This window comes from Saccopteryx leptura, chromosome 1 (genome assembly GCF_036850995.1).
Source record: "Saccopteryx leptura isolate mSacLep1 chromosome 1, mSacLep1_pri_phased_curated, whole genome shotgun sequence".
NCBI lineage: Eukaryota > Metazoa > Chordata > Mammalia > Chiroptera > Emballonuridae > Saccopteryx > Saccopteryx leptura.
The window spans coordinates 80592539-80611874 of NC_089503.1; the positions used below are offsets into that span (position 1 = coordinate 80592539).

Sequence of the window (19336 nt, forward strand, 5' to 3'; positions counted from 1 at the left end):
CATGTGGCAAGTTAGCTAGAGAGGAAGGTTATCTAACTTCTGGTTGGCAACATGGACTATCCTTTTAATTTTTAGTAAAATGTCATGTTGATCAAATGGTCATTTAGATCATTGAGCAGAAAACACAGGCTGAATTAAGGCGAATTATCAGAAAGACAGAGTACCAATCCTCCCTGTGCCAATTCCATGTGCCAGCTTGTGGGTAAGCAAAGCTGTCTAAGACTCAATTTCCTGTGAAATTATATCACTTCTTTTCTATTTTGGTAACGAGATAATAGTGAAATGAACTTTTTTCTTGCTGAGATCACAAGTGATATTTTAAAAGGTAACAATAACTATATATTTTGTCCAATTTATAATAATGCAATATTTTACTACTATATTGAGTGAATATAAGAAACGCCATGAGAAAACTGTGGGTCAGGAAAAAATAAGGGAAAAAAATGACTTACAATTCTGATGTCATTTAGAAAGCAAGTCTCAATTATCAAGCAGAAATAAACCCGGGCAAGAATGCTACTCCAATGTAAATAGAAATATATCTATATACAAAAGCAAATAGTCAGGGTTCAGTTTTGCCAATTTTATTGAACCAATAAAATTCCTACTGATAACAATGAAATAAATTTTTGCAAGTATAAATGTGATACAGTTTAACAAAACCCATTGTTCTGTACCTATAAATAGATTTTCAAAATGTCATTAAAAAGTGCAGTTATGAATTGTTAACATGTTAATACACAGTTCCTTTATTTCAAATGTGTTTGTCTTGACCCACTAACAGTTCCTTCTGCATCTGTTCAAATAATATTACCCATCCCTCCAAAAAAAAAAAAAGGCATTAAAGCACTAAAATATTACACATAAACTGATCCATTCAGGTCAGCTTTAGTCAGAATTGTAAAATCAGCAACATAAGAAAAATAAAACCTAGTTATACATACAAAAAGCTTTCATGGGTTCTATAATCTCCTTAACTGCTGACTCCTGTGGAAGGCATGAGTTGAAAGGCTTATATGGTTAACTACCTTAGACTACTACATCTACAGCAGGGTCTGGTTTGCCAGAACAAGTTTAAAGTGGCTGTTTATCAAGTTTGCTATTTTCAGATTTCAAACTATAAATATAAGACTGCCATTTGACAATGAAAATTGTGTAAATCCTAAATTGCATCAATAATCTATTTGATAAAAGCTTATTCTAATTGAAAACCTTATATAGTAATACAGACTGTTATATATATATATATATAGCAGTCTTAAAAATCATCCGCCTCACATTAGTCCAAAGTCACGTGCTTCGTAAAAAAAAAATTACAGTAACAAAGCACAGGACTACAAAGGCAAAACATCACAGCTTCTGATTACATTGAATAAAAAGTACCAAGGAACGCAAAAGATAATTTTGTATTAATACTGATGAATTAAAGAACTATAATAGACATTTCACAGCATGCTACATATATCGCTCACAACTTAAGGATAAAATGAAGTCTAAAATTGAAAGTCAAAAAGTTGGCAATCTGATTTTATGTGCAATTCAGCTACAAATTCTTAATATATACATTCATCATGTAGCTGCCCTGCAAAATCAGGATTTTTAAAAAAAGAGATTTCAAGTTCAAATCCTATTTCATAAGCTAAAGGATACATCCAGTTCTTCCATGACCAGAAAAGTTATTTTCAGGTGTGAAGGAGCTAATCCAAGCAGCAAGGCCATGTTCCAAGTCCACCTGACAGGGCTTTGTCACCTTGCTCAGACTGTGCCTGTGGGTGTCACTGTTCTATTAGCACAAAGATGCCAGACTGGCTTGTGGTTTGCTTTCTGTGTCTATCTTATCTCAGGCTGAAAAGAGTAAATGTGAGGAAGAGGAGAAAGGGAAAATTTGTATTTTTCTTCCAAGGAAGATATATAAATGCAAAAGAAATATCTGTATTAGATATAGAGTTTGGATAACTTTCCTTGATGAACAAGGGTACCATTTAATTTTTACCTTTTATTTTAGAGAACCAGTAAAATTCAGAAAGGAGAAAACAGTCTCAACATTACCAGAGAAACTACTTGGCTACCCAACTTCTATGTTTCCTTTATCCTACCTTTTGATCCTCCTTATCAGATTTGGAAGTCAGTAGAAAATTTGTGAAGACTGATTAAGAAAGAGATGGATATTCCATTTCATTCAGTTAGTGTCATAACACATACACCCAGCTAACCAAGATTAGTACATTCACTTCTCAGAGGTTAAAGTGAGGGGTGGAAGAAAATAGATGGTTTTTGCAAATTTACATACCAAAAAATTATACTTATCATATTCAGATTTGCTAAAGTTTGATGTCCTATGAGCTGTAAGATGAGGTGCCTGTCCTAAAGGCTATTTCTAGTATGCATTTCATTATTTCAAAAATTTCCACAAGCACTGTAGAGAATCAGACAGTCTTTCTTGCCTCAACCCATAACTCTCCCTTTTTCAATTCTGTACCTCAGGGTGGTGTAGCCATGATTAATTTAAAGCTACAACAAATACTTTATGACATTTGATTTAATAAAAGCCATTCCTTCAGTCTCCATTATTGTTTCTCTTAACTAGGCATTGATTCATTCCCAGGCCCTCCAAGGCATGTACTAGACTGCTGTCAGGCTGGGTTATTTGTGAATGGGAGTGGAAAGCATCCAGAGAGCACCATGGACCATCATAATCGATACTTCCAAACTGGGTGGTCTTTTCACCTTCAGGTCAGACAGCCATCTATAGATAAACACGCCCCATGTCAGAAACCTGACAGGTTTTCTTCTGTGAACTACACTGAGCCCGAGAGGAAGAACTGCTGCTCCCTCCTCCTCCTCTGTGCATTTCCGGTTCCTCAATGATACTGTCTGGATGTACCTAAGTGCAGCCAGGGAATAAAGATGACAAAGTCAATGCATTCCCTTTTATCCCATACATTCTCCCCAGGAGAACAGGGTAGGTATGGGAGTGAGAAGCTTCATCTGACCCAGGAAAGCTTGATCAAACCCTTGTGTAGTCAATTTTGTGATGTTTTAAACATGTTATAATTAAATGAGCTTCTGTGATCCAGTCAGACCACCTAAACACGCTTTTCATATATCCTTTTATTAGAAATGTGTTTCAAGGCCCAAATACCACCAAATAAAACAAATGTCTGAAACACCACACATTTGAATGCCAGAGATTTCCTGTTCCACTCAAGGGTTACAGATCAATCTGGACTGCTGGAGAATATTAGCTTTACATTCATATAACTTGGACTAATACCAGCATTTATTACCTAATACAGATCCAGGTTAGAATGGCAATTCAATCACTTTTAAATCCTGTTAGATGCTAAATTCTGTATGGTAGAAATAGTTCAATTTCTGTATCATGTATAAATATAAAGAGTCCTACTTTACTAGAAGGCAAAAATTTTCTATGATTTATTTAAACTATGGAAGTAGTATTATTGAACAACAGAGAGTGGATCCATGAAAAGGTTGGATACTCTGAATTTATAGGCTCTTTGGGGATGAGGTAGAGGAGAGCAAGATATTTTGGCAGCTGGGAAAGGGTAGAACAATCTGGAATAGACAGGGTTACACTGGTGCTGAGTAAAATCTGGGGCAACGGTTAGCCAAAATATAGATGGATGGTGCTGGAATTTAGAGGGAGTTAGGATCAAGTCATATTCTTAATGAATGGAGAAAAAGTGACTCAGAAAAGTAAATGCTGGTGACTATTGGCAGGTGGCTGGTGATGCTTGGTGTGGATTGTGAACAGGCATTCAGACCAAGATGGGCTGCGGGGAGGGGATGAGGGAGCGTGTTGAGGTTGAGGCACTTGGAGGAAGAGAAAGCAGGTAGGAAGGGTGGACTGAATGCAGGTAGGAGCTCCCACAATGGGAGATGTTCCTTTATATTAAGTGTATGATGCTGAGGACAGCCACACTCTTGAAATTATGTTCCATGTGTTCTTTGAAAACCTTTTCCTTCCTCACCAGGCTCTGCCTTGACATACACTATACCTTTGTTATCCATTTCACCCTGCTATTTTTGTTCTAGTCTCACCTGAACAGACAGTGCTAACTAAGCCGCATTAGCCACATACAGGGGGCATTTCTGTTGACTGAGATTAATACATTCATGTTACAGTACTGCTTTGAGAAAAGACTACTTATTTTGATTCTCAGTCTCCAGAGGAATATTATAAGGATGATGACGGCCACTTAGAATAAGTTGTGATTATACACATTAGCTAACTTAAAACTTGATCTGAACAGTATAGCCACATCTTTCAGCTTGCTGTTGAATTATACTACTAAGGAAATTTTATATACTCTTTATATAACATTATTGTTGCATAAGTTTACTCCATGCAAGACCATCTATTGGCATAAAAGAAAAAGTCCTATTAGATAAAGAGTTTAAGATCTTGCTTTTCAGAGGAATGATTTAGAATTGTCTTTAAACACAACATAAAACAAAAACCTCATTTTACTAGTACAGTGCAAATCACTTTTATACCATGCACTGAAACTTATTTTTCCCTGATGAATTGTCCTTAGAGTTTAAAGGAATGTTACCATCATACATGCACGCACTCTGCATTAAAGTGGTGAACTATTTCTAAGTACAGATCTTGATTTGCTGATCAGTTTGCTGATTATTTTACTTTGCTGTGGCATAAAAATCTAAACTTTTGAATTAAAAAAAAAAGCTCTGTAAGGTGGAAATAATTTTAATTAGCTCTGGAATAATTTTAATTAGCTTTTAGAAGCACTGAAAAATTTTAGGAGACTCTAACACAATTAGAATAGGGGTTCTGCTTCAAATATGATTTTGCTATAAAGCTTACACTGAGTTCTCTGTTCCACAGCTGCCCTGCAAAGCGTGGCCTTTATTTGGGTTTAAGCCACAACTAAAGGCCAAGCCCATGCCCTAGATTCCACATTAGCCATATTTTATTGAAGAAGTACCCCAAGTGGGACAAAGATTCTTCCTGAGACTGAGACAGTATACTTAGTTCAAAAAAGGTGAGGAAGGTAATAAGCAGTCCCATCTCAAAAGCCTTTTTTCCTGTAACCATCATGTGTCTACTGAAGAGATCTAATCTAAGGACCCAATGAGGCAGCCGCTGGGCCCGTCCCACAGCCAAGGGATGAGGTTCAAGAACAGATTCACTTTCAGATGGGAGAGTCTTTAGATATTTTTAAAGGTGATCTGAGAAATTAAGAACTATGACCGAAGCGGGAAAACTTGAAATTCAGAAGTTAATAGACATCGATCAAGCATATACATCAGTGGATGACTAGACTAATTTTTAACATCATAAGCAACAGAGCTAGAGAATTCACATTCACATGTGCTTTTTCCACATACATTTGCACATTTCAGTTTGGCACGATGTGAGACCAAGGTATAGGTTAGCATCTCATATAATCACATCATTTCACCAATTGAACCAGATAGCTCTTTGAAAAATATCACATTTTAATATAAAAAGCTATACTATAAATTACTACATAGTAAATTCAATACTCTGAAAAAATACCACCCTGGAAAACCGCATCAGAATTTCAAGTTTGCATTAGATCAAGTTCACAGCAAACTCGTTGTAAAATGGTATTCACAAGCGGAGTGCTGTGCCCGCCCGTCTGAGTGGCGCTGCTGCACCTTCAGAAGTCAGTTTTTCTAGGCTGGTTCACTGAGGTTCATAAGTATATTGTTTTGTTTGTGTTTAGAGTTCTAAGCCAACTTACTTTCCTGATTAGTGATAAGATAGATCAATGCTGAGCTGCAAAAAAACTTCGCTAGGAAAGAGATCTAGTAAAGGCACTAGTATTTCCATAACCCAAACTACAACTACTTACATTTCTGGGGAGGAAAAGAAAAAAAAAAACAACACAAAACTAAGTGGCCATTTTAGTTACTTCAACCTTGTTTCCCCTTTTGGTCTAAAGCTCATATGGTGTTCTGTGAGAATTTCTCCTCCTTTTCAATATATAAAAATCATTCTCAACCTGGAATACAGGTTACCTGCACAAAACTATAGGCTTTGTAACTGAAAATAATTCTATTTGAAAAACACAAACAAATGTCAAGAATAAAATATATCTTCGAAAGTTCAAAAGTAAGGGAAGTTAAATGGACATTTATGTTGTTATCTGGGTTTTGCCATTCTCCTACATACTTTCTTTGTAATACACAGCTATCTAATGTAATATTGAATAAAACCAAAATATGGCATAGCAATAAACAAAACAGAAGACCTCTGGCACGAGTTCTTTGAGTAATCTCTTTAAATAAACCACCCTGTCTTTAAAAAATTAGTCACTTTTTTCCTCACATGGAAGTTTTCAAAGAAGATCCTGGAACCCAAAGATGCAGAACTACTTTATGCTAATAGGCTACAGTCATTTTTCTATTTTCTTATCTGGGTCAAAATCTAAAAGAAAGCAACATACTGTATGATACCAGAAAAGAATGATAAGGGGGAAATGATTTAACAAAACACTAGTCCATTGTTCTTTCATGAGAGAAAGAGAGAGAGAGAAAGAGTTAAGTCCTATATAACAAGTAAATCTAAAATGAAATCTTTGTGGCAACTCTAACCAAAAAATTGTAACTGTATTATTTACTATGAAAAAAATGGATCCATTTAAAAAAATTAGCATGGTGGTGTACAATTCAAGTCACCGTTAATTAACCAAAAAGTGTTTAAGCCGTGCAGTCGTGTCCTGCTGGATAGTTGTAAGCATCTCTTTAGGCACTTCACTGGTTCATTAACGTAACACAAATTAAAGCTATAAACACGTAATGTTGTGCTCTGTGAAGACAGTCTAATCAGGCAACATAAACCAATGCAAAAATGTGACTTTTTGGATGCTTAGATTCCTCCCCTAAGACTTGATCATCTTTTTCTAACCAGTCGACCAAAGAGATTTTTACGGGGAAGAAGACACTTTGGCATTATGAAAGGAACACTGTTCAATCCCAGGAAGGCAAAAAAAAAAAAAAAAAAAAAAGCCTTGTGCAATAAAGAAATCTGAACCAAATTTCTTTACGGCTCTGTTTTAAAGGACACTTCTGCAGTGACATAGGGGAAAAGTTTAGTTGGTATTTTTTTTTTAACATATTGCACTCTTTTTGTTGTTGTTCAATCACATTAATGCATAGAAACACAATTTTTACTTTGAATAATAAACTGTTTAACATATTATAAGGAAAACCATGGAAAATAAGTTCTATGTAGAGGTCAACTGCAAAGAAAAGAAAGTAAGTTCTAAAAGCTTAATAGGAAAGGAATACAGGTATATTAACCTTCTTCTGTTTACTGATATATAGAAAACACTCTGAGGAGAGAAAGATGTGCAAAGGGGGTTTTTGGTCAGCCTGTGTGGTTGTGAGTTGACTGCGCCAGCTGCAGGACTGTGAGCAGCACCGGGCGCTGGTTACTCAGGAGGACTGAGGGTACTGTCAGGGATGGAAAGGGCTGTGCATAATTCCACTCTCAATATGTACATCTGCTGCGGAAACTGAAGCTTCTGCTTCAGAAGAGAAAGAAAATAGCTGAATTTGGCATTTCAGTAGCATGCTATAGAATTCATCATGATTAATTTCACATTAAATTATGGACAATGGCTGTATCACATTTCACGTTATCGTCTATAGCAGTAAAAACAAAACAAAATAAAAAACAGAAAAACAAACAGTGCCTGACAAATCATCTCCTGGGAACACAGGTATGCGTCCTGTAAGCAGCTTAGTTCAACAGCGCATGCTTTTCCTCTACCAGATTTAGGGACACAACACGAAAGTTGAGAATGACCAGAGGAGGTTATTCTTTGCTGAATTCCAATATCTGAATAAAGAATTGCTGGAGCAGATTGTAAGCGCTTTTCCTTATTTAACAACAACAAAAAAGTAGGGGAGAGAAATAAACATATACACAAACCCCAAAGCGCTGAAGTGAAGCAGTAACAAACCAGGTTCCTGATTTATGACCAGTTTTCAAAAACCCAACTATAAACTATGCAAAGTAGTGCTCCTCAGTATTATTTCTGCCATTGTTAGTATTGTTAAGCATCAAGAAAAAGAAAACACATCATTGCACATTACAGCCGCCCCCAAAAAACGGCTAAACTTTGACACAGAGAATTGAATAATTTTCGATGCTCCATCACAAACAGCTTTTGATGTATATCAGTATGGAAAGGTCTGTACGCGTGGACGACATGTGCCCTGGGTGCTGCTTCAGGTCAGATAGCGGGTGATGGCGCGAAGAGCATACAGAAGCTCAGCTTGCATCCGCGCTTCCATTAAAAGTAAATTGACGTGAACCTAGAAATGAAAGGGTTGTAAATCCACTGACCATTATTTACAACTGAAAAGCTTTATATATATATATATATTTATATAGTGGACATTCACAAAGGTATTTCTGTGTATGTAGACATAGGTACAAACACACATGCCTGGGCATAGTCATGCATGTACATGATGTAACACTCGTAAGAAGATTATTTATAAAAATGGCTTTGGTAAGCGATAAAGATGACCCCTAAAGTCTTAACAATTCCAACAGCTTTGTTAGAATATGTTACTTAGAGACAATTAATCTTTTGGGTATAAAGTAAAACTAATTTTTATAAATTACAACTTTTCTACAAATTATATTTTCTTCCATTGTAAAACTTTATATGGCTAAAAATCAGCCCTATGTTTCTTGTAACCTATGCTTCTTTCTTGAAAACCTTAAAAATATTTTTTACTGTTTACTTGAAAGGACACTGAAGTGAACATCTGAAGCTCTCAGCAGTTTGTGATGAGAGTCTGACTCTCATTAGGTGTGTAGCTCTCTAGAGTCTTTTAGATAGCTTGTGAACAAGCACCTAACTTTTGTGGGGTAGTACTTCTCAGCTGACAGGTTAAAAGGAATACTCATGCATTCTCAAAATGAATGACAAAAATTATGACATTATATTTAAATTATTTTGGTAATTTTTGATAAGTTGGACATATTGTTGGATATATTTTGAGTGAAGAGAATTTCTAGATGTAACCTGGTAAAGAAAAAAAATCCACTGCCAACATATAAACAGGGCATAAAGCTCCCGCAGGAAAGATCCTGGAGAGAAAATGGGTATTTACCGGGTGCGTGCTGGCTCTAAGACTTCAAAAAAACCCGTGTGGAATTGAGGCCATAACGTTCTCTGTCAAGGTCATACTGTTATTTAGTGAATATTAGGACACTGAAAAGATATTTTATTCTCAAGCTTGGAAACAGTGGGATAAGTGGAAGATTCTTGGACTAAAAGGTCAGAAGGCCTAGATCAGTTAAGGCCAGTTTTTACACTACAACGTTAGTAGGATCTTTGGTATTTATTAATTATTAAATAATGATTCCTCTATCTCCAAAGAAATATTTTTATATAATAATATATTCAACTCAAAGATCCTGCATTATATTGTCAAAATACAAAATTACTAAATTGGAATGAGAAACTATTGTTCTAATAGGTTAACTCTAAAGGCTACCGTTAAAAAATCTCTGAAAGGATATGCCCTCTGGGCCAAGACACAATTACACTTAACATCTCAGTAGGTTTGATTTTTATTAACTGTTAGAATGATAGACAGTTCCCAAATGTACTTCAAAAATACCAATTCAGATCCAATTTTTAAAGGCCAATGCTAAACTTTTACTTTGTACACCACAATAGACAAAATAAAAAACCAAAATTTAGTTAATTTTTAATAAAACTGAATTTGAAAATATTTGCACAAAAGATGGCCAGAAAATGCACTTCTGTTTCTTTAACAACACTAATATTTTCATGCATAATTTTTCACAATCATTACTTCTTATATTGAACATCTATCTATGGTATAATGTTTAGTCATGAAACACACCTTCTCTGAGTGTTTGAACTGACGCCAGTAACTATCATACATGCGCTTGGTAGTTCTCTCAGGATAGCAGGTCACTGTCTTAATGTAAACCTTCAGGCTTCGTTCAAGTAATTGATTAACTTCTCCGTAATCATAGTCATCATACCTATGAGCAATATGACAACAGCTATATAATCACAACATCAAAATTTCTGACTTCTAAAGCTGTACCAGAGACATTTATTGTCTAGTAATTAAATAGCAAAGCTCACTAATTAAGTAATCTAAAAATATTCATTGAGTGCTTTTTATGAGCCATGTACATCTCCATGTACTCTTGTAGATACTGCTGACGAACAGAATAGACAAAAATCCCTGGCCCCTGGAATTTAAATTCTGCTGGAGAAAATAAAAACAAAACATTAAGAAGATATACATGGTATGTCAGAAAGTGATAACTGCCATGGAGATAAAATGAAACGGGGCTAGGAGAGGCGCTGTGAGCTTAGATGGGGTGCGCAGGAAGGCTTCTCTGAGAGGCTGACATTTGAGCAAATACCAGAAGGAACAAGATAAAACCCTAAGCAGAAGCCAAGTGTTTGAAGGAAGGAGCGGTAATGAACTGTGCCCAGTGCTGCTGATGGAAACAAGACGATAAGTGGAAACTGACCACCGGCAACAGCCCTACAGAGGTCCCTGGTGACTTTCGGGGGGGCAGCTGTGTTAGCAAAGGAGGTGTATATGCCTGATCTGGTAGTAGGTTCAAGAGAGAATGCGAGATGAGAAAATGGTGACAGTAAATACACAAAATTTTTTTCAAAGAGATTTGCTGTGCATAGGAGCAAAAAAATGAGGCCACAGCCAGAGGGAAAAGAAGGATGAAGAAACAATTTTTTTAAAGATGAGAGAAATAACAGCATGTTTACATACTGATGGCAAAGATCCAATAAACAGAGTAAAGGCGATCACGCTGGAGAGGAGAGATGGCTGGAACAAGAGTCTTCAGAAGACGAGAGGAGCCAGAGTGATCGGGTGCAGAGGCAGACATGGGGCGGAATGCAGGAACTGGGGTTTGTGGAATTTCCCTTCTAGATTTCCAGTTAATTTCTAACCCGAACATACTTAACTTGGTTAAAAAACAGTATCTTGAGGATTTTATATAAGGTTTATTTAGTAGCATCCCATAGATAAATATAATCACCATAACATTTGTTATTAATTGTCATGAGTATAATAAACATTTAACACAACAGAATTAAATTCTATTGGTGTTTACTTTTCTTAATTAGATATGTATAATATCTATGTTTTAAAATGTGATGGTTCTGTGACAATTTATTGTGTAGGATGTTAAATAAGCAGTTATTATTTACAATTATAATAGTGTTGATTTCCCAGGAAATTTGTTTTTGTTTTTTTTAGTTAAAATGATAAAAACTACTTTGCTTAACAAATTAAATTCTAATTCCATTTCCTAAAGGCTTTCTAATACATATCATAAAAGATATAGTACAGGGTCAACTTGAATGCATTCATAACTGGGGGCTTTCTTTCTCTGCAAATGTATCTCCATAAAAGACTTCAAAAACCAGTTCAAAAAGGCACACTCTCCAAAAACAAACAAAAAGCTTTCCTCATTGGACCATTCAATCTCACTCACTGTTCTCTCAATGCTAATTTTTAAAATTTAGAGGTTATTAGTTTACACTGACGTGTTCTTATGTGAACTTATGCAAGCTTTATGAAGGTAGAATCTACCCTAGTTTTATTTATACCCTAATTACCATTCCTTCAAAACTAACTAACAAACCAGCATTTATTAAAGTGATCTAATACAATATATGGTTTTTAACTTCTAATTCTTCCATGAAGGATTCTTAAACTGAGTCTGATTTTATCATATCTCAAATGATCCCTAATATTTTTTGCCCTCATTAGTAAATTATTTATAATACTGGATTTACGTATGCATGTTAAGATTCATAACAGCTAACTATAGAATAATGTTTTTCTATCAAATAGAATTTTTTTTTTAAATCAGAAGCCCACATGTAATATTTTCTCCCCAGCACTATACCTTCTTAAACAGGACAGACGTAAGACTCATGTCAGAATTTTCATTTAGGAATGTATAAAGCTGTCTCCACAAGGAACATACCTGATTCCAAACATACAGTGAACATAGTTAAATAAAGCTCTGTGCAGCATGGTTGTGTCAACATCCTCGTGGCTGGACATAGTGTTATAGGTGAGACTGTAGACCATGCGAAACTTCTCATCAAGAAGGTGTCCAATGTCAGAATAAAGTCTGTTCACCAGGGAGAACCCATGATTTTCCCAAGTATAGTCCTAAAAGAATAAAATGAATACATTACAAAATGGGCATTCTTCATATAAGTAAACTGTAGGTTTCTATTAACTATAACTACTTAAGCAAATAAGTCAAGATATTTCAAATTTATTTCTAAGTTTTTGGCATTACAAACAAGCCTTCACATGAGTGTGTAGATTGAAGTGCCATATCGTTTCCTCAATGAAGTTCAGGGTTTAACATGTCGGTTATAAACTGGCTACTTCCTGCGGTCAAGTACTATGCAAACTACCCCTGTATTTGGAAACACCCCAGAAGATCTTGGACTATTCCCATGTGACCAAACCTATTCAGTGATATGAACAGTTGGTACATCATCTGAAACAGGTGCAAAGAAGTTTGAACTGATTCAAATTTATACTCCCTTTAGGGGTCACATCACCATTGTGACTATGTTTTTCTAGGGTTGGGGAGGGAATAGCTCTTAAAACCATTAGCTACTGGTTTCTGATCTTATTGCAAAATGTTTTTTTATTATTATAAATGTGATACATCACTTCCCTGCTATGTTCCTCCCCCAAAATGGTATGAATATTATACAACTACTATGTAATAATGGAAGTAGCTGAATAAAGCAGTTTTTTTTGTGTGTGTGTGTTGTTGTTTGCCTTCTTAGCGGGGAAAGTGTTGAAATAATCCATCTATTGGGACATCAAATTAGACTAGGCTGAAAACTAGATTAAATAAAAAGATTTATAGGCTCTATTAAACTGAGCTAATAATAATTTCTTTAGAAATCAATGTATTTACATTTCAGCATTTCACCATTGAACAGTATTTACCCTTTAGTTTCCCTGAAATAAAGACCTCTCTTACCTGAGCTCGGAATGTTGGCAAGTGTTCTTCTCCTCTTCTGGCAAAGTCTTCATACCCAAACCCAGGGTCTTCAATGTATCGGGAGACATCAGATGTTACAATCATGTCATCCTCAAAATCTAAGGACAGTAACAATCAATCTAGCATTAAGAAACTGTACACAGGACAATGAAATGCCTCCATTTCCCTTCACTTTTTAGCTTTTCCACAGATTTCCAAATGACAATACTGACTACATGGCTTAAATTCATATAAATTATCTATTGCTGAAGTTTTGAATACAAGTTCATTACCAAGTAATGGCCATCTTAACATTTAACTGTAGTTAGTCAAAAAATTGACCAAATTGAAATACCTAAATAGTAGTAGCTCATTTAGAAAATGATAGCACAGACCTTTGAGTATAAAGCTTCAGTTTTTTATCTGTCTTGGCATGAAGTGGGGAAAGGGAAGAGATGAAGGGAAAGACTATTTTAATTGAATTTAATATCAAGGTAGATTTTGTTAAAATTAGATGGTGTTGCATTTGTATGTATTCACAGGGAACGCTTACTTTTAGTTTATTGAGAGGCACAGAGGGAGAAGGACTGGGAAGGGAACACAACAGGGAGGAGAGTAGACTTTTGGGAGACACTGTTATTCTCAGTTGACTTGCTGCTAGTTATCAGGAAGGCTCTGTTTGTGAAAATTCACTAAGTTTATACCTAAGATTTGTGTGTTTTCTGTCCACATGAAAATAAAAGATATATAACATACAATGTGCTGATGAGATTATGAATGAAATGTTATCAAAGTGGCATTATTACAATAATATCTTAAGACAGCTAACTTCTTCATACTTGATAATATTAAAAATTCACTGAGAGGCCTGACCTGTGGTGGCGTAGTGGATAAAGCGTTGACCTGGAATGCTGAGGTCAAACCCTGGGCTTGCCCACTCAAGGCACATATGGGAGTTGATGCTTCCTGCTCCTCCCTCCCTCCCCCTTCTCTAAAATAAATAAATAAAACCTTAAAAAAAATTCACTGAGAAATTGTAAAAACCCAATGCATGTTGAGTTAATTTGATTTAAATATAATTCTCTTTTAACTCACTTTTTTAGGTTAGTCTTTATAATTACTTTTTCCTGATTTCAATGACCAAAAGGAAATGAACCTTTATTTACCACCCTTTGCTCTCAAAAATAAACATACATTTTTTCAAAATAAATGGGAAAAAAGCTCCTTCCATGCAAAGAACAATACTTTCTTAATATTTTGATTAATATTAAATACATTTAGTATTTAATAAATAAATGCTAAATAGTTAATAAAACAATTTTATAGCATTATGAAAAACTGTAATTCTTAATTGGACAGTGTTGATAGGCTTAAAAAACAAGTGCAATTATAGAACAGTAATTTAATCAAAAGATCTGGTAGACTAGTATTCATTATCTTTAATCTTTGCTATTTCATGAGAAGCCTCTCAACAAAGTATCCTTTTCTCACAAGTTTTAACCTTTCTTTGGGTCACTAGCATGAACTAATTAGAGTGCATGATAATGGCAAGAAAGATCAAGTGCCCAGCCTACCCAGCTTAGGAAATACTGTATTTTATTGAAATTCTTACCTAACTTCTTTATTACACATAAAGAGACTTGCATTTGTTGAGTTCTTACTATAGACCAGGTACAGTGATGTGTACTTCTTTATTTTTTGTTTGTTTCATTAACAGGAACACCTACTTAAGAAATAAGTAAGCTAACTGTAAGTTTTACTAGTATCATTGCCAGTACGAGGCATCAGTAAGAAATGCAATGTGGATTAGTTTGAGATGATGTGAATAACTTGTAAACATTAAACTACTGAAACTGCTCTGAAGCTTTGAAGTGAGTTTCAGTTCTCTGAAGAGAAGTCTCAGGCTCTCCCTAGCCTATCAGCCAACCACTCTGCTGTCTCCTTGTGCTCCAGCACTCTATTCAGGGTAAATAGAATTGCTGTGTAAGTGGCGTTTTTCATGACTTATCTCTTAACAATTACCAATGAGGTTATGCTTTGATTAATTCAGTCCATCACATAATCAATGGAAATGAAGCAAAAATTGTAAAATGCGATTGCTGAGGCTGCTATGAAGCTAGGAGTTTTATGGAGTGAAAGTAAAATTAAACCAAGAACAGTGAGTGATAACTAAGCTCTGTAAAACATTTTCTTTCTTGAAGTGATCCTTCCTCCATACACCCTGGTGGTTTCATCTGCCAAATATCGATGCTGGAGTTGACTATTACTTAGCTGGTCCCTTTGACTTTGATGTTAGTTTTTGTTTTGCTCATATAAACTTTCATGTTGTCATATGACTTTTAAACATCTTTAAATAAACCATAAATAGTAACTAACAGGATAAGATAAACATTTATCCTACAAATACTATCCATTCAATCATTTTTTTAAATTTGGAGTCAACCAAGACGTGTTTTCTAGACAATTTCGTCCACTGAAAGAAATGTACAAAGATCACTCAAATCACAGGTATCTTTTCCCTAAATTTATCTGAAGAAGTTAAATGTTAAAAAAATTAAAATTAATGCTCTGATCAACAAATCTACAGCTTTCATTTTAATTCTACCTAAACAAATATTTCAGTCTGAACTCAAAGCAAATAGTATTTTGCACACATTCTGCATTCTTCTCCCCCAAAGAAGTAACAATTAAGAAATACAGAAAATGTTATATTACAGTAATGAAACACCTTTCTAACCAATATCACAAAAAACAATAAATACTAGTTAACTCTGCTACCAAGCTATAGAATACCACTCCTGGATAACATTCTAAACATATCATTTCTCCAAAGAACTTGAAAAACTATTTTTGGAATTTCTACATGGAATCTAGAATGCTTTAGCACACTGGTCAAACCAAGACATTTTTTTATAGGAAAAAGTTAATTTCTATTTCTATTTTAAACCACGGTAAGTTTATTAAAAACGACTCAAGTAGCCACTGCATGGAGTCGTTTTTCTAAGTTATCTTTGCATGACCAGCAAATTTAGTACTGGGAATGTTTAAGAGTAAATAATGAAATCATTTATTTCCTCAAATGATTTACAGATGATACAACTTCTTCTGTTAAAATTAGAACAAAATATTTGGCTAGGGTGTAAGACTTGTTATTTAAAAATTCACTTAGAAGGCAGTAATCTCTGCTTAAGGGTCTAAGAAGGTAGAGACTATGATCCAGAATAGATTTTCAGTATAAAAAAAACCCCTAAAAAAATAGAACATTTGTATCTTTTAAGCCAGGGGTCCCCAAACTTTTTACACAGGGGGCCAGTTCACTGTCCCTCAGACTGTTGGAGGGCCGTACTATAAAAAAAAACTATAAACAAATCCCTATGCACACTGCACATATCTTATTTTAAAGTAAAAAAACAAAACGGGAACAAATACAATATTTAAAATAAAGAACAAGTAAATTTAAATCAACAAACTGACCAGTATTTCAATGGGAACTATGCTCCTCTCACTGACCACCAATGAAAGAGGTGCCCCTTCCGGAAGTGCAGCGGGGGCCGGATAGTTTGGGGACCCCTATTTTAAGCTCTAGTGATCTCAGAGCTCTTAAAAAGTAATGTCTAAAAGCAAATAGATATTAGTAACCTTAACAAAAATGTTTACATTTTAAAACAGGAGTTTACCTAGAAGCTTTACCCTAGGCTCATTATTTTTCTTTGCCCCATTTGTTCTCGCTGGATGATTTTTACAATCAACATTTAAATTTTAACCCCTAATTACCGTATTTTTCGCTCCATAAGATGCACCTGACCATAAGACACATCTAGGGTTTTAAGGAGAAAAAAAAAAATTCTGAACTAAATGATGTGTTAAAAGATTTAATAAAATATCGTATTTTTCACTCCATAAGATGCAAGGGCATTTTCCCCTCCACTTTTGGGGGAAAAAAGTGCGTCTTATGGAGCGAAAAGTACAGTACATGCTGACGATTTCCAATACTTTATTTTGAGCTTGAAGCCCTCTCCTGAATTTTGGCTATCTGCCAAACCCTTGCTACTCCAAGTGTGGTTTGCAGACTAGCAGCATTAGTATCACTTGGAGCTGTGACAGCAGTGTGGCCTATCAGGTCCTACCCAGACGGACTGAATCAAAATCTGCATTTCAGCCAAATTCCCCAGTAACACCCATACCCAGTAACATCTGAGAAGCTCTGTGCAAGACAGCTCCAGACGGGATGTTTTATAGACATCTCAACTCCAAATGTCCAAACTATGGCAGCTAATATATTCCTTATGGTTAGACAGATCAGATCATCAGGATAAGACTCATCTACCTAAACAGTTTCCTTTTCACATCACCTACCTCATGATTTATATCCTAACAACATAGCCATTTGTTCCTGAAGCAAACATCCTATTTCCTTACAGTCATGCCTTGGCTCAGGCTTGGATGCTGTTTACCACCAGTTCCCGTCCCCCAGCCACTGCCTGACTCCCCTGCACTCAAGACTCTAAGATTTAGTTTAGAGCCAAATGGTTGGAGAAAGTCATCCTCTAGGAACCCCTTCTGTCCATATTCCTCCCCACCAGGACTGGTGTCAAGGTCCTCTTCTAGGCTCGTAAACCTTCCATATTCTACTCTGTATTGTAGTGATTTCTTTCTTCCCCACAAGCAATGACAGCTCCCAGAAAGTAGGAAAACCATGTCTCATTTAGGCTGAAAATCTACTTACCATCGTGCTGAGACTATATGGGGTACCTGATAAATTTTTGTGGAATGAAATAATAAACAAATAACTACAACACCAAGATTCTTCTGGGGGGTTTCTTCCTGGTTAGAAGCTCTGAGAAACTGTAACTTAATATATTCAATTTTGTAGACAAGATCTTTCATTAAAAAAAAGAGCAACAGGGGAAATAGTTAAAGGGGTTTTTGTTTTTCCTGGTAAAATTTCTGCGAGCCATTGGTTGATGCTATGTTTAAGGTTTACAAACAAGTTATGTCCCTTCTGCACCCAGTAGCTCGATTGAAGCGTGGCCCCAGGTGCTGAGGATAGCTCAGGTGGTGTGACTGCATCAGCCTCAGGTGCTAAAAATAGCTTGATACTTGAGCATTGATGGGTTTCCAGATGGATCCCGGCTGGGGAACATGAGGGAGCCTGTCTCTCTATTTCTCCTTCTCTCATTTAAAAAAGAAGTTAACAAACAAGTTGGTCAATCACTTTCAGAATTTATGAGACTGATGAGTCTGATTAGTCTTAAGACTGGTCATTTCGAAGACCCCTATAAACCAGAATGGAACAACTCTATCTTAAAAATAACTGTTATGTAGATTGATGACTTAGAAGGGTTTAAGCTTTCTACAGAGTCTATGCTATTTTAATAACATTTACTATGTGATGTTCAATATCTTTTTAGTTCTAATTGAAAAAGTTTCCCTCTTATTTAAAAATCTCGAAGTATTAGATAATAATGTGTTTTAAAGACTATAGTGAAGAAGCCTATATTTAAATATGTATAACATTCCTCCAAGTTCAATCTAAGAAAATGACCCAACTAATACATCTTTATAAAATCCAAAGATTTCTCCAAAGAAATGCAAGTGCAATGTAATTTTAGAACTAATCTGGAAAACAGCAGCATGAGAACAATCTTCCTACACACTCCCCACCCACACAAAAAGCAAAGCTATTTTTTTAAATTCTATCTATTGAAATGGGATGTCACTTATCATTAAAAAATCACAAAAGTAGAGAGACTGAATTAAATATTCCTATCTAACTTTATAAGCAACTGATCTTTGAATAACATTTTATCTAGGATAGAGTATGGACCTCAAAGTTGGAAGTTTCTCCCAACTGGATCTGAAATTTATCCAAAGATATAACAACAGAAGAGAGGCAGCAAAAACATCAGGTATATGATCTACAAGGCAGAGAAAGGGAATGAATCAAGAGGAACATGGTACCAGAATCATTGCTACGTATCCACATGGGAAATACCAAAGGTGGTCTGTCAGGGTTGCAAGAACAATTAAAAGCCAGTGAAAAAAAGGCACCTGAATGAGGAAATGAATGGAAAGTATCTCCAGAAACAACGAAAAGACTTTCTTTCTTCTCCTTCTCAAAACAAGTGGTCATTTCTTCCTGAGATGTGTCTTCACCTTCCCTTTCTTCTTGAAGCCTTTTCATTCTTTCCATTAAGGCCTCCAGCTCACTTAAAGAATCTACAATCTGGAGCCAGGTAAGATAATGTTGGTGTTATTAATATT

At 35.5% G+C, this 19336-nt stretch overlaps 1 protein-coding gene across 1 annotated transcript in view; it reads right to left on the reverse strand.

The window, feature by feature from the left end:
- Positions 1 to 568: 568 nt before the first annotated feature.
- SESN3 (sestrin 3) overlaps positions 569 to 19336 on the reverse strand; it is a 72231-nt gene continuing 53463 nt past the window's right edge. The window contains exons 6-10 of the mRNA XM_066370980.1: positions 19124 to 19298; positions 13073 to 13191; positions 12044 to 12234; positions 9907 to 10051; positions 569 to 8334 (exon numbers count right to left, since the gene is read on the reverse strand). Coding sequence (XP_066227077.1) covers positions 8248 to 8334; positions 9907 to 10051; positions 12044 to 12234; positions 13073 to 13191; positions 19124 to 19298 — 717 coding nt within the window. The 3' untranslated portion in view covers positions 569 to 8247. The remainder of the gene's footprint in view (positions 8335 to 9906; positions 10052 to 12043; positions 12235 to 13072; positions 13192 to 19123; positions 19299 to 19336) is intronic.